Raw genomic sequence first — 16134 nt, 5'->3', positions numbered from 1 at the left:
AGGAACTGATAATGAGCTTTTCACATAATCCTTTCTATCACTATGCTTACATTATCTGCTTTAAATTTTCTCTTATGCATATTTGTCTCTCTAGTGGTCCTAATCATCATCTAACTGTCTGTGTGGAGACAATGACTTCTTAAATTGAAAAAATTTGAATGAAATATTTGATTTATGATGACATAACTGCACATTTCAAGGCTTTTATAATACAATTTTATATAAAAACAATAAAGATCAAACTGGGAAGTCTTCATATTTCAAGAGAAATTCAGTTTGACGCCGTGGAGCAACGACAACAGATGTTTTGCTGCCCACAGTCATTATATCCGTTAAGACGAGTCAGGTTTGATCTAAACATGCTGCCACTGAGTAAACGTTGTGAAAGCTCACCCTGCTGGGGGGGCAGCTGTAATTCAATTATGGAGATAAGGATAAAAGCAGCTGTCTATCTCTTTGTCAAAGCCTAACTTGTTATGTGACAAGTTGACTGACTTACTGACTATACTTTTATTTTCACACCTTCTTACTGTACTAGATTTTGAACTTATAGTTGCTCATTTAGTAAACAAAACAAAACAAAAATCTAATAATGAATAAATAAATGTAATTATTTTTTCTTGAGTGCGCGTAGTGTTGTAGTCAAGACCGCACCAACCGAGACCGAGACCGAGACCGAGACAAGGCCAAGACATTTGGATGTCGAGACCGAGACAAGACCAAGACCATATATATCAAAGGAAAATCATAACAAAACATCAAACTGTGAGTTTTCTTTTTTTTTAGCTGGGGGAAATCTTTACACTAGAATGATGTGTAACTTTAATATGGGTTATTGCATTTTGGTTCATGTGTCACAATTTCCATCCATATTTTTGTCGAATGATTTCTGTTTTAAATGTATTAAAGCGTCCTGATAGTCATATTACTACAATCCAGACATTCACCTGAATGTTGAACCTGAACCAAGGAAGTTGTTTTGGTTCAGCTCTTGAGAGATTCCATTACCATTACCTAAAGAGATAACGGTAACGACTATTATGTCCTCTAAGCCATGATAGTGGATCTAATTAGCCTGGCATGGAGTTGATGTTACATCTGCAACTGGGACATCATCTGTCATGCCCTCAAATTTAGTGCAACCCTAAACTGAGGCCACTCCTTGAGTGGCTCTCTGCCACTCTCGCCTAGTGTGTGTGTGTGTGTGTGTGTGTGTGTGTGTGTGTGTGTGTGTGTGATTCAGGTGTGCCAGAGTCAGAGCAGAGTCACCTGCTGCACCTCATCATCATAACTAAGCCTATTCAGATACTCAGCCTTGCCATCGTCTCCCAGATCATAGACTCTGCTACCGGTTAGTGTTTGCCACACTTAAAGACATTATTTACTAGTTCGTACTATTTTTGGCATCAAGTTCTTATTGTTTTTTCTCTGAGACACATCCTCATCATTGCAGTCCTGCCTATTTCTGACTCAGGTCCACGTCTCCCCTACCTCATCTGGCCAAGTCTGCTGTTCTGCCTTATTTGTCATGTTCCCATTATGTGCCATATAAATCTGGGGAACATACTGTAGGTCCCTGGGAACATATTACTCTGGGAACACAGTTCTTTAGGAACACAGGATCCTGGGAACAAGACTCTTTGAACATAGGTCACTGGGAACATAGGATCTGGAAACATAGGTCCCTGGGACCAGGATCCTAGGAACATTTGGACCCCAGAACACAAGTCTATGGGAACATAGGTCCCTGGGAATCTTGAATCATGGAAACATATGACTCTGGGACCATAGGACCCTGTCAGCATTGGTGCCTGGGAAATACAACTGTGGAAACCCTTGGAACATAGGACCCATGGAACATAGGTCCCCAGGAACATACGACCCTGGGAACACAGGATCCTTGGAACATAGGACTCTTGGAACACAGGCTCCTGGGAACATGTGACTCTGGGAATATAGGTCCCAGGGAACATAGGACCCTGAGAACATTAGACCCTGGGGACTGAACACTATGTGAATGTCAGACCCTGGGAACATAGGACCTTGGGGGAATAGGATCCTAGGGACTAAAGGTCCCTAGGAACTTATGTCTTTGGAGTTATAGGCTCCTGGGAACAAAGGACCCTGGAAACATATGACACTGGGAATATAGGTACCTGGAAACGTAGGTCTTTGGGAACATAGGCCCCTGCAAACATAGGACTCTGAGAACACAGAACTTGGGAACATAGATGCACTCCTGCAAAATGGCTTGCAAGCTTTGCTAGAAAAATTCCCAAATTAACATTAATTTACTTGACGGTCCAACAAGGAACTTTCATGTTTCGTAGATTCTGGGAGCCCCTGTGGGCAAAGACAAAACAAAATTAACTAAAGTAGCCAAAGCAGCTAATTTACGCTATTTACATGATCATTTAAATGATGGGATGACAAGCACAGGTGAAAAACAGAAGGTTTCCTGTTCATCCCAATCTCCCGACATTGCGTGAAAACAGTCCTTACTGCCAGTGTTAATAAGGAAGGAACTAACTATTAGCAGTTTTAAGGAATTCTGAATTTCTAACCCAACAGGAGAGCCAATCACAGCATTATTGTCTTTGCATGTGTGTGCTTTTCCATGATTAGTGAATCACATGAATTCACCTTCCCTGTGACACCAGTACCTCACTCTTTCTCTCCCCCTTTCTGCCTCTCTCCGTCCCCCCTTCCCTCTTTCTTCCTTCCTCTTTCATCCCCCTGTCTCTCTCCCCCGCTCTCAGTAAGCTGACACTGCGCATTTACACGTTAGCTGCTTTTACCTCTAATAGGATCAGAGGGACTTACATTGTCATCTGATAAAACTAAGCAGCTTGATAACTAGACTGCTCTTTCTTAACCAATTTATGTTCAATTAGGATAACAGAGAAACAGTGAAAGGACCAAAATGTTTTAACAGGGAATATACAAGAACCTTTGATTATTATTACTTGTTGGCAGTGAGGGTCATTTTGTGAACAGACTGGTCACACCAATGGGAATGAAGGCTTTTTGAGGCAGAATAATGTTATTGTGCTCCACTCTGTTTTTCTCGTCTGAAACTTAAATGATTATTCATGATGTTAACTCCTCTGTTATTGATCATTCTGAAATCTGAATGTAAATTATTGGTTTTGAAATCAAAATTGAAAATGAACACGAAATGTAGCAATTCTTAAAATACTCAAGAACTGAGCGCAGGTATAGTCACCATACAGACCGGAGTGGTGAAGAGACCGGGTGATATAGCAGGAGTGATGAGATGATGAGTCGCAGGTGCGTCTCTCCGCTGCAGCAGCACATTTCCCCAAAACTCAGCCTGATACATGCGGTATCTGTAGAAACTTTGAATCTGCTACAATTTAAAATAATGTTCTGTTGGTATAAAACAATCACAGCGAGAGTTTGACTGTCCCACCAACAGTGGTACTGAAGAGGTTAACGCATTCAGAAATCACTTTAATCATCTTAGAGCCATGTAGACATAAGAAATACATCAGAATCAGATTTTTCTCTGATGTTCAAGGTACCAGGTACCATTGATTTTTAGTCAATCAGTAAATCAATCAAACTTTGTTTATATAGCATCTGTCAAACAAATCAAAATGCAATTTAAAGTGCTTTACAATAGATTGAAAAACATGGGATATTTAGAAAACAAAATGGGTTTAGAGACACCAACAGCAATAAAATATAGGTCATTAAAAAAACTAAAAGTATACAAGCAATCAAAATAACAATAAACATAAAATTATAAAATATTACACTCAGAAAATGATTTAAAAATGTTAATAGAATAAAATAAAATATAAAGAGAATGAGAAACAGTACAATATAGATAATAAAAATTAATATGATTTTAAAAAAGCACAAATAAATACATTAAAATAAAAAAGCCATTTAACACCACGTGTAATAAATAACTCCCTCGGCGGCTATCTCAAATCCTCAAATAATCATTCTATACAATGAAAGATAATTTCTGTTTGCATGTATGATTTGATATACATTGCAAGATGGAAACAACGTTACTATAAAGTCAGGAATAAATTCCAGTCACATGTTTAACGTTGATGGAGCAGCAGTAGATAGACATAGAAACCAAGGTCTTCCTGGTGTGTTTAGCTCAGCTGTCTAAGCTGTAATCTAGTCAATGGAAACTAAGTAGAACTATGAAGTAGGCATGTGTTGTACATGAAGGAGATGAATGATGGATCCTATAGAACCCGAGGAACCCACTTCACATTTTGTCACTGAACATTTATCATTTTGAATGATTTTCCCCATGAAAACCAAAAAAATGCATTTTTTAAAATCTTCTGTCTTTTTCCTCTCAGCTGACTCGTTTTACATATTCTGTCATGTGTACTTTCACCTAATAATAATAATGGCTGAAACTGATTAAATCTACATTGCTCTAACTTATGTTTAAGGTCACAGGAAAGCTCTTTAGCCTCTTTAGTGTTGTGACTGATTTCTGTGACACTAAGCCAAAGTCATCGCTGAGCTCCATGACACTTTTGGGCTCAAACTGACTGTGTGATGACAATGAGCCTGACTTTATTCCTGCCTTGTTTATACCTTGAGGAGTCTGTTTACTATCATCATATCATAATGTCACCTCATCATCTAAAGCAGCTTTCAAATCCAAAAGACATGTTAGTCCCATTAAAGATTTTTAAAGGTGCACTATGTAACTTTTTTCATATCAATTTTGGTTATATATTCCTATATTCTTGAACTGTAGGACTTCTAGATGTGTGTGAACAGGCTTTGAAGTACATCTAAAATGTAAGCTCTTGCAAACTGTTATTCCATGTATCAAGAGCTCTGTCTCTGTTTGTTTAAAGGCCTGTAAAAAATTGCATAGTGCACCTTTAAGAAATACTGCACCTCCACAAAGGGAGCTCTGCTGTATAATTTTTCAAGCCTGGCCCACTTTTCAGCCACCAACCTGAATGTGTCCAATTTCCTGTTTCATCACCCTCTCCTCCGCCAGGACAGTATCGGTCCGACAGTGTCTTCTTACACCACCGGTTCCTCTCTGAACACAACAACTTTAGATCTGTTAATCTGTCATGTATTCATTTGGTACATCAATTCTTTTATTAATTAATTTTTCTGAAGCTATAGTGCTCCTTGGGTTTCCTTCGTGTTGGCCCAACTGGGTGAAAATGTCAAAGAAATACCGTGAAGAATTTCTAGGAAATCACTGATGATGAAATGATGAACTTGGAATATAATCAACATAAAATATCAGCTCTTAATGATTTGATTTGCAAAGCATTACTATTTGTTTGTTGCTTTTCTGAACCCATTTCAGCCAAACTGTAGTGGATAATCGTGGGTCAACACTTTCTAGAGTTTAACTGTGATTATGTAAAGCTATTTAATATACATTTCATATAGTGCACAACAGATAGTATCTCAGTATTTACCTAATACATACAGTTATATATGTATGTATGTGTGTGTGTGTGTGTGTGTATATATATATATATATATATAAATACAACATTTGTATAAAAAATAACACAGTAAGCAGATTCCATAAACAGAGAATAAGGAAGTAGATTTATTAGCATTTTCTTTACAAACAATAACAAGCTGACCTCAATGTTTTAAAATCAGGTAAACGCAGTATTTATTACCTAGTTTCCTGTCAAGCAGTAATTATCATTCCAATTTACTCATTTTTAAAGTTTTTCTTGTAAGTTTTGTAAATTATAAAGATTTTTTTTACAAGATTTCTCTTTTTGAATAATGCAAAAAAAAAAGTTTATCTATGTTCTTTAGTCCACTAAAGTTAATAAAAGTAGCATGACTTACATTGCATTTTTAAAATAAATGCTCTTGTAGCAGGATGTCAGACTAGACAGAGATTTATTCAGATTCAGATTTTATTGTCATTGTACCCAGATACAAGGAAACTTAGTTTAGCTTCTCTCATTTAAAGATATAAAAGACAAAGCTTTAACGAGAAACAGAATACAGAATATAGAGCAAAGGCTAGATTAACGTTAATGAATAAAACAAGTACAATTTAAAAAGTAGTATCGGAGCCAAGAGAGAATACAGAAGGAATGTCAGACAATATAAAATATCCTGGGGGAATTTAATTCAGTGGCACATAATTCAAAGTTTGATAAATTAAACAAACATTATGGTTTTGGTGGGACATTAGTGTAAATATTGTTTGAGGAAAAATGTTTTTATTGCAAATGAATAAGTCAACATCATCTCTTTAAAATGACATTAGTTTGTACCTCATGTGTGATTCAGTATTTTCATGTAGCTCAATATGATGGAGGGGTCGAGTGAGCTCAGTGCAAACTTTCAGCGGCTCTTTTGTCTTTAAAACAATAAATTTGTGAAAGAAAGTCTTGTCCAGGCTTCATTAGCCTGGACTTCCTCCTGTGGGGGTGAATAGAAATGACATTTAAAACAATTACTTGAGCAGAAAACAGCTGCCAATCACTCTTAAAGGGGAAGGATTCCAATTAATAACCCTCTCCTAATCCCCTCGTTTCACCTCCTACGCCCCCTAAGCTTTGTCTACCTCTCCCTCTCTGTCTTTCTCCTCTTCCACTCTCCTCCCTGAGCTGGACTGCATGGCGTCTCAGCTCAGTAGTTGAATCTTCTTTTGCACCGGTTGGCTTTTTTATTTAGTTACACTTTATTGGAGCTTCTCTGTCAGGACTGTTCGCTACATAGAGAGATTATTTAGAGAGAGATGCAAGGTGAGCAGAGCCGGCTGAGTGAAGGCGAGCGGTGCACAGTGCGGATCTGGGAAGAGTGAAGTTGGAGGGCGAGCTGCTGAGAGGAACAGGTGGAGCACTGGCATCAGCAACTTTAACAGTTCAACATATTTACTTCCAAAAGGTAAGCTCAACCACTGTCTTGTTTTATGGCTGTCACACGTTTGAACTTCAGCTTTGTTACTTGTCATGCAAGTGCCTGATCGTGGAGATCTGTGTTCATGTCAATCTTGGGATGCACTGAAGAAACAATAATAATCAGTTTTATCGAAACCACACACTCCTACTCCTCTACGAGCTCTTCTGCACGTCTGTAGATCAAATACAGGAACAATTTTGTGCGCCAATTCAATGCAGAAAATGCACCCTTCTTTCCCTCTCACTTACTCTCTTTATTTCTTCTTTATTATGGGTGGTGCTTATTAGTTTACATCAATTTTTGATGTGCTGGATGTCCCAGATTGAGCCAAAAGCCCTATTTCATCATCCGAATTCTCCCTTTTCCACCTTTTTTGCACATAAAGCCTCATCTGTTTTTCACAAACATGCAAAAATAATTTAATCTGTGAATGAATTTCTGTGTAGAAAGAGTCAGTAACTGCAGACATCACACTTGTAGCTCCTTGAAAATAGTTTGCTGGTCTTTAAAGATTGCCTTGCTAGAATAACAGTCTATCCGAACTATAATGGGAAACAGCAATCATCAGTCGAATGACAAGATACTATGTGTGTCATTAAGTCTTTTTTTATTCCAATTAGGGCTGTCAAGACATCAGATTTTCACCACACATTTATTGAATTCACGATAACAATATTATCACAATATCTATTGAAATTTGAAAAAGAAATGCCAGCCATCAACTCTATCTGTAACTTTGTTTACTGTGTTTTGTTTATGTTTTGGAAAATAAATTACCAACTCTGTTACTAGTGAAATGGCGACCAGATGAACTCATAAGCAAAACATGCAGAAGGCCGAACATCTCCGCCGGATTATTCACACGATATTATCATATGTGTATTATTAACACGATATCAATATTTCATTGTTATTATCAAGATTATTGTGAATATCCCTACATGGCGACACCTCTAATTCCAATAGAGATGCTCTAAATCTGACACAGTGTTAAATGATTTTTTTTTTTTTTGTAATTTTTGGGAAATATAATTAGGAAATGCTGCATTTGTTTTGTATAAAAAGATTGAATGTACATTTAACACTGTAGGGCCGTTAGTGCTGATCATTCATATCAAAAGTATGGATCAAGGAGAACCAGCAGCACCCTTCAGTCTGTACTGAAGCTTTTCAGAGTGTAAGGGACAGACTTTTAACCCCCTGCGTCTCTGCAGAGGATAAGCGGGTTTAGATGGATAGCAAGAGAACAGAGGGTCATCTGAGGCAACCAGGTGATCTCTAACTCTATATTCAACCTATAGTCCCTCACTTACTGTAAACCTCTTTTCCTTCTTATTGCAGTGCCCAGACGTTCGAATGCATTTATCACTGGATACCATGAGCATGGTGGACGACAGCTGCCTCTCACCCAGTAACTTCCACGAAATGGGGAAAGGTGGGGGCATTGCTGCGGGGGGCCGTGTCCACAGCATTGATGTCATCCTAGGGTTCAGTAAAGACCAGGACCCCCTGCTCAGCCCCGCTGGGGCACCACGACCCCATAAAGTGGACATAGATGGCCTGGCAGAGCCTGGGAAGCAGGAACCCTCTTCACACCCGACCTACAGCGGGCACCTTTCATCTCTGAGGAACGGCAGCTCTGAGCAGCAGGAGCAGCAGTACCACGGTGAGTGCAGTTGGGGATGCTGGAGATGCTGGTCTCCATCCTGGCAAAGCAGAAGTTTTTCTGCACCATCAATTATCAATATTATTTTGGTCTGACTTCAGAGTTTGTTATTGAGGAAAAAGTTTCAGAATCAGCCGATTTTTATGCTTCTAAACTCAGAGATGTTGAAGGATATTGATCATGCAGCAGCACGTCTGCGCTTGGAAGGCTGGAGAAGTGCGAGCTCTGGGTTCACTGTGTGAGAGATTTGAATTGATTTTGCCGCACTGAAGTTAGGATATTTCAGTCTTTCATAGTCCAAACAAAACTTATCCAAGAACAAGAATGAAATTTTTATGAAAAACTTTAAATGGGCACTATGTTGCAGAAAACAAAGATCTTGACTGACTGTTTTTTTTTAAAATGCCTAATCAAACTAAATAAAAAAAATTTCATTAATATTGTGAATATTAAAATTCTGAGTTTCTGAATTTCTTCTCCAAAACGACATAGTGCCCCTTTAATGCCTAAATATGAGTGTTAGGCTTGACCGAGGAAACGTGTATTACAGAGCATGTAGAACTAAAAAGACTGACTTCTAAAACTTAAGCTGACTGAAAGACATCACACAAAGAGGCAGCTGTAAAACAAAAACATCCACAAAGCTTATTATTAGATATAACGTTAACCTTTTGTATGTTGGCATGATGTTGGTAGGAGAGCATCATTTTGGCAGATCACATCATTTCTTCAGCACCCTCGAGTGAGGAGACAAAGTGTTGAAATGAGTCCCACAGCAGCAGCCAGGTCTCTGTGGACACGAGACCTCTGAAACACAGTTTTTAATATTATTTTTTGTTCCATTATTTGAACCATTGTTTGATAAAAAAAGAGGCAACTGACAATTAGAAATCTGACCTATTTAGATGAGGCACTTTTACTACACTGGCTGCAGCATTTCCGTGCAAAAATGACTCGCATGTAGATTCACAATCACCTGTTGAGTGGTCTGGTGGGCTGAGATTGAGAGATAGCTCACAGAACAAGATGGTGCGGGGAGGTTTATGTCCCCAAGCCCAATCTCATCCCCTTGTGGAATTCCCCTAATCTTCTCTTCTGCAGATTAGATTGTACAGTAGTTCATTCGGGTGTTATTGTTATTGTACTGTCTCAGAGTCAAATTCATCACGTTTAATCTGGAGCTATTTTCACTTGCAGGATCTGGCAGGTGGTGGCTGGTGATTTTGTGGCAGAAGCACAAATGAGAAAAATGATTCTAAGTGATTCAGGGGGACGTTCGTTTCTCTTGATTAACGTACATCAACACCAATGACATCACTCCTTTGTGTGTAACTCCTGTGAAGTCAGCGCAGTTCCCCCTGAATGAGCAACTTTTCTGTGCTTGGTGTCAGTCGCCCCCCTCTCTCTCTGCGCTGAGATGTTCTGCTGGCTGATAAACAGTGGGCAGCCTTCAGACCAGTGGCTGCGATGGTCTGACAGGCCAAGAGCTGGTCACTGAACCAGACCTGACCTCTGCCTTTGTCAGAGCCTGGCCTTTGTCATAGCTGCTTAATGAGAGGTGGATAAATGAACCCCGAAAAATCCTGCTTTGCCTTTGCCTCTGCTCCCGTTTGCCAGTTGAAAGAGCACAATGTCCCCCTCCTTTATCTCCATCAACATGTCTCAGTCACAGAAACATGCTCACAGTTACATTTGGATCAGTTGGTTTACCGACGCAGTGGCAGCTGGACGAAATACAAACTCCAAAGTACTTAAATAGGAAAAATTAACATAGTAGTGGTTACGTGTAAAGGTTTATTTTTGACATTGAAATACTCAATACTAAAGCAGCTATAATCAACAGTTTTATACTAACAATATATCAAGCGAGCAATAACGTGAAAACAATATGAGAACGTAAAGCTCGAATATAGTGAAGCTTTATAAAGAGTTTTATCCACAGCTGTTTAAACACATCTGCTCAGCACCAATCACCAATCAGCAGACAGACACAGTTAGCAACTAGCTGGTGATCATAGTGGAGCAGTTAGCAGCTAAAGAGTCAACTATTCCCCTCAGGAGGTGGTAGAGACCAAACACAGAACTAGAAGTGAGTGACTTTTAGATTTCATTAAGCGTCCAGAAACACAACTCAACATGAATGCTAATGCTTCTGTGTAGCCTAATAAACAACCGTTTGCTAACAATTTTGCTATGTTAGCTTGTAGATGAAATATATGGCATTCACTGTCACTAGATATCGCATGAGAGCACCAGAATCTCAGACCAAAACAAATGTGCAAATCATAACACACACTGCTCATGAAACTCTGGTCGAACTGTAAAATTAGGCAAACTGGACACAATTTGAATCACAATTCTGTTACTGCATAGTCTATTTCTTGCTTAAATTTATTTTCAAAAACATATTTTAGTGTATTATTCAGCCAGGGAAAAAGGTTTCTAACCAGGCCGCCATGTTGAAAACTGACGTGGGAAAGAGACCCAGATGATCCAACATGCAGCGCAGTTGGCCCGGCCAGCGATCAAATAACAGGCTCTCCCAATGCGTCAAACACAGCAGCCTGGTCAGTTGCCCTGCGCTTGCAGGGTGTAACCATGAGTAACCAAGTATAACTGTCGATTTGTTTTTAAGATATGCGCGAGTAAGTAAACTTACATAAATCATGTAGGTTATGGAAAATGCGTAAGTGACATGAATGAACAACAAGCAGGATGTTTTTCTAAACCTAACCGAACCACGACTGTTTTACAACATTAATAACAATTGAAAAGTCATAATATGTTAAATGTTTTTCAGTAAGCTTTATTTTGAAAGTCTAACAGAATGTTGCATATCCATGGCCCTTCAAAATATCATATACTTCACCTTTAAAAGTGATGAATCAGTGATGTTTTCACAACTTGCATCTGCTGACCTCAAGAGGACAGAAACTCGCAGAATAGCTTTTTCAAATGAAATTTCAAATTTTGAATTCTTCCACTACTCTTTCTTGGCCAAATCACGACCACATAATTGCTTCTTTCTATTTAGATGCCAAATTTGGACTTCTTACACCAAACTGCAATGTGAATTGTAATACTCCTTCCTGGACAGTATTTAATAGTCAATTTAACCGTTCTGTGACAACATCTCCATCACATCCTGAGTTGTGTATAGCACCTGATTGACGTCCGATCCTGGCAGACAAACCCTTCTGGAGTAGTGGCTTCGTGAGAGCGACTGATCTGATTGTTGGATCATCATCTTTGTTTAATTCAATTACTTGCTGATTAGTCTAATTCAGCCAAGTCTCCTCCTGACAGACGTCACTCTGCTGCGTAACGATTTCTGCATTTCTCTGTTGTTAAAAATGAATGTTGACAAGGCCGTGGATGCATCTCAGTGAAAGCACATTTTTGTGGGAATGAACTAAGAGTGTTTTTTTTTAGTCCGCTGTCAATAGCACTGTTAAATAATGTATGTGATGCAGTGGAAACAACAATGTGAGTCACAGCTCATAAAAAGCAACATTTTTAAACATGTACAGAGGACAGTTTACCTTTGGAGAAGATAAACACTGGAAACAACTTCTCTAAATCCGATTAGGAATGTTTTCGAGCTTCATTGAAGTTCAGGGGATTGCTTGCTTCACTGACCTACAGTAGCCTATTGTTGCAGGTGTCAAATTAATGTCTGCTGTAGTGGAAAGTGAGCACTTCATTCTTCATTTCAACTTCCCATTCAACATTTGTTTTTATTCTACATTAGAGTTCACATATGCATAATCACAACTTTCAAATAAAAAACTTTGAAGACTTAAGAATAGAAAATTGCATTTCTGATTCATTTGTCTTGTGCTCCGAACAGACACCGGCTTATTCGCAAACAAGTGCGACGAGGAACTGAACGAGCTGAGGAAGTGTGTCGAGAGCGATGAAGGCAAGTCTCCAGAGCCGGGCAAAGACGAGCAGCCCAAGAAGAAGCACAGGCGCAACCGCACCACCTTCACCACCTACCAGCTACATGAGCTGGAGCGTGCCTTTGAGAAGTCCCACTACCCAGATGTGTACAGTCGTGAGGAGCTTGCCATGAAGGTGAACCTCCCGGAGGTCCGAGTTCAGGTAGGAGGATCTAAACACGTCTATAGTTATAACAGTCAACATCATTAATAATGATTTTGTCTACATGAGTAGGAACTCATATACTAGTACAGCAATATAATTACACAACCACATTACAAGCTGGAAGTTAAAGAGTTGGTGTGTTTCCAAATCCTGAGGTTCTCTTGAGAACAGCAGAAACACGCCAAGTCTTTAACCTTTGGCTTCTCAGGGTTCAGGTGATGAGATTGCACCAGTTGCGTAAACAGGGTGTGTGTTTCTAGCTGCCCACTTATTAAGTCTGAGTATTTTTGTCGGACCTAGATGCAGAGATCAGAGACAGAGCTCAGTCCAAAGGTGTTTATTTAAATAAAACTGAGATGCAGGGAGCGAGGAGGGATCCCAGCAGAGCAGATGAAGCTGTGGGCTGAGCAGAGAGACGCTGGAGGATGTCAGGAGCATTCGGGCCTTCATCAGTGTTGAAGGATGTGATTCAGCTATTGGTTTTTAACTATAACTAATATAAATTACCCCCTCCTTGCGTTTTGCTGTGGTATTACTGTTATCGCAAACATGGTGACCGCTAGCAGCCTGGCTAGTGTTACTGACTGATTTAGTAGACAGAATGTTGGTTTTGTAACGTCATGGTAAAGGGAAACACATATTAGCATGGTACCAGAAACACAATGAATGCCAGTCGGTTCACGAGGTTTCTATCACTCTCCCTCTTCAACTTCTTTGCCTCCTCCTTAAAGCAACAAAGTTGTCTTTTGCCAGTTTAAATGAGTTAAAGTTCCCTCTGTGAGATGTTTTTTAACAAATACAGAAACAAATACACTGAGATCTAAAAAGGCGGATCGTGCACTCATGCCCCTCGTATTCAGGCATACTTCATGATAACTTTTGTCCCTCAGGTCTGGTTCCAGAACCGCAGAGCTAAATGGCGTCGGCAGGAAAAGATGGACGCCAGCACCATGAAGCTCCATGACTCGCCCATGCTGTCCTTCAACCGCCCAGCACCAGTTCACACCAGCATGGGGCCGATGACCAACTCCCTCCCCTTGGACCCCTGGCTGTCCTCTCCCCTGTCCAGCGCTACACCGGTCCACAGCATCCCAGGCTTCATGGGTCCAGCTCAAGGCCTCCAGCCCAGCTACCCCAGCCACAGCTTCCTCAACTCCACTCCTCATCCACATACTCATCCTCATTCTCATCCTCATTCTCATCCCCATCCTCATCCTCACCCTCACTCTCACCCTCATCCGTCCATGGGCCAGGGGATGCAGAGTATGGCTCCTCCTCCCTACCAGTGCCCGGCACCGTACCCTGATAAATACCCTCTGGAGGACGTGGACCAGCGCAGCTCGAGTATCGCAGCACTCAGAATGAAAGCCAAGGAACACATCCAGTCTATGGACAAGACCTGGCAACCCATGTGACTAACAAAGCTGGCAGTCCATGTGAATGATGGAAAGGGAGATGCTGAAGTTGTTTCTTGGGGTTCAGGGTAACAGATAATGAGCAAAATGTTGGAAAATGACAGTGACATGTCTGTTACCCACAGAGCAAAGGAAATGCATCTTGAACTACGAAAGTTGGGGATTTTAGGACTTTCTTGGAACTTTCGTTTTACCTTTTTTTATTTTGCCTCATCTCAAGGACATGAAGCAGACAAGTCTACAGATTTGTTAAATTGTTGATTTAAACCACCAATTACTAGACATCACTTCTCCCTCCAATCTCCAAGGGTTTAGCGTTGCCTTGGGTGCTATAACAGTCTTCTTGGTGAGCACTGCTCTTATTTCTTTCCTTACTGACCATGCAATATGTCAGAACTGGCCACCACCAAACAACTCCAAACATCGCGGCTAACTGCTGCTAGCTGTAGCTGCCGTTAGCTAGTAAGCTCAGTTAACTGTGCAGCTAGTGGCAGTACTAGCTATTTGCCTGGACTGGGAGCTCAGAGCAACGGGAAAGTGTTGACGTTGTTTGTTATCACCTCTGGAGGTACAAAATGTCAAAGGGCTAGCTGGTTAGCATGCTAACATCAACGGTTATTTCTTCATATTCTGTTGATAATTTTAGTTTTTGAACGTTTTAAACTAAAATTCTTACATATTGCACCTTTAAGGCATGCTAACATGACAACCACCTAAATATGGGGATTATATTGTTCTCATCTCTTATCTGTTATTTCTTGCAGCCATCAACAATCGAATCAGACAAAAACATCTGACACTCAGCTGTTCATTCTTTACTTTTCCCATTTTGTCACCAAGTTTGTGTTTTTACTAATGAATCCAATTGTTTCATTTTCATGGGTCAGCTAATCAGAGTGTCACAGTACTTTGTGAATGAAAGTTTTCAGCTAATCTCCCAATTATAGCATTTAAGTTGCTACCTACTGACTTCTCACTTTAGATATTTGACCATTTAGCTTAGACACCCTGGAATAACTGGAGGAAGATGGAGGACCAGTGAGGCCTACTGCTGTGGTTCCCAGTATACAGGGAGAGCAGAATCTCTCAGTTATGGGGTCACAAACTGTAAAATAGGAACATTTATGCTAGTCATAGATGGGATGGCACCTTCCTTGTGGACCAGGCCTGAGAATATACCAAAAAATAATTCTGCACAATTATATTTCTTTTTTCTGAATTGTGCCGAGATGCTTTAAAGAAGAAAGAAGGTATGAATAAAGGAAAGGCGAGTGCAGGGCTGGCCAAAGTTTGTATGTTGCAGTAAGGTTCGATTTTGCCCAGCAGATGTTTGTAGTGAAAATAGAATTACAATTAATTTTTAAAGGTGCGTTATGTAGCTTTGGTAAAAATCTTTATTGATTGATTAATTTAATGACTGAACAAAAAAGAGAACACAGTGGCATACTTTTTACTTTGTCGGACCCTTCTCATCAAACACTGTTCTGGAGATCCTTTCCTCCTCTGGACATCTTGTTTATTCAGTTATGAAAATATATTCATCAATCAAATGTAAAATGTAAATATTACCTCTCTGATTCAAAATTTATTTTCCAAAAACTACATAGTGCACCTTTAAAATAAATTTGAATTGCTGTTTGTAATTTTTTATTAATTATAATTTTAGGTAAAAATGCTCTTTAAATATTTAGGATCCTTAATTATTTTAATATTCTGCAGGAAGTCAATGAGTGTAGGGAACTCTGAACTAGTATCATTTTGCATCTTAACAATACAACACAATAGGTGTTTGCTCTGGCCCGTGGTCCACCATTAAGTTCCAGTTTTGGCCCTCCAAAGTAAAAAAAAAACTTTGGGCACCCCTGTACCAGTGAGCAGAGTAACCCTCTTTTTGCTTGAGTGGCTGCTGGAGGAGAAAACCTGTTGGCAGCTCAGTGTTGGGTGGCTGCGTGTACGTGCAGGGCAACAGAAAGAGCCCTGTGTGATGCGTCACCCCACATAGTTTAGTCTTTGTTCGGCACAATTGATCCAAGT

At 39.8% G+C, this 16134-nt stretch overlaps 1 protein-coding gene across 1 annotated transcript; it reads left to right on the top strand.

Annotated features, from left to right (window-relative positions):
* The first annotated feature begins 6816 nt into the window (after positions 1-6816).
* rx1 (retinal homeobox gene 1) lies at positions 6817-15085 on the top strand. Its single transcript, XM_084354184.1, has 4 exons — positions 6817-6897; positions 8254-8578; positions 12429-12682; positions 13576-15085. The coding sequence occupies exons 2-4, from the start codon at positions 8269-8271 to the stop codon at positions 14098-14100; spliced, it is 1089 nt and encodes a 362-aa protein (XP_084210310.1). The 5' UTR covers positions 6817-6897; positions 8254-8268; the 3' UTR covers positions 14101-15085.
* The last annotated feature ends 1049 nt before the right edge of the window (positions 15086-16134 follow it).

The sequence above is a fragment of the Pagrus pagrus genome (genome assembly GCF_965226575.1).
Source record: "Pagrus pagrus genome assembly, chromosome: 6".
NCBI lineage: Eukaryota > Metazoa > Chordata > Actinopteri > Spariformes > Sparidae > Pagrus > Pagrus pagrus.
This window is presented reverse-complemented; position numbering and strand designations above follow the sequence as displayed.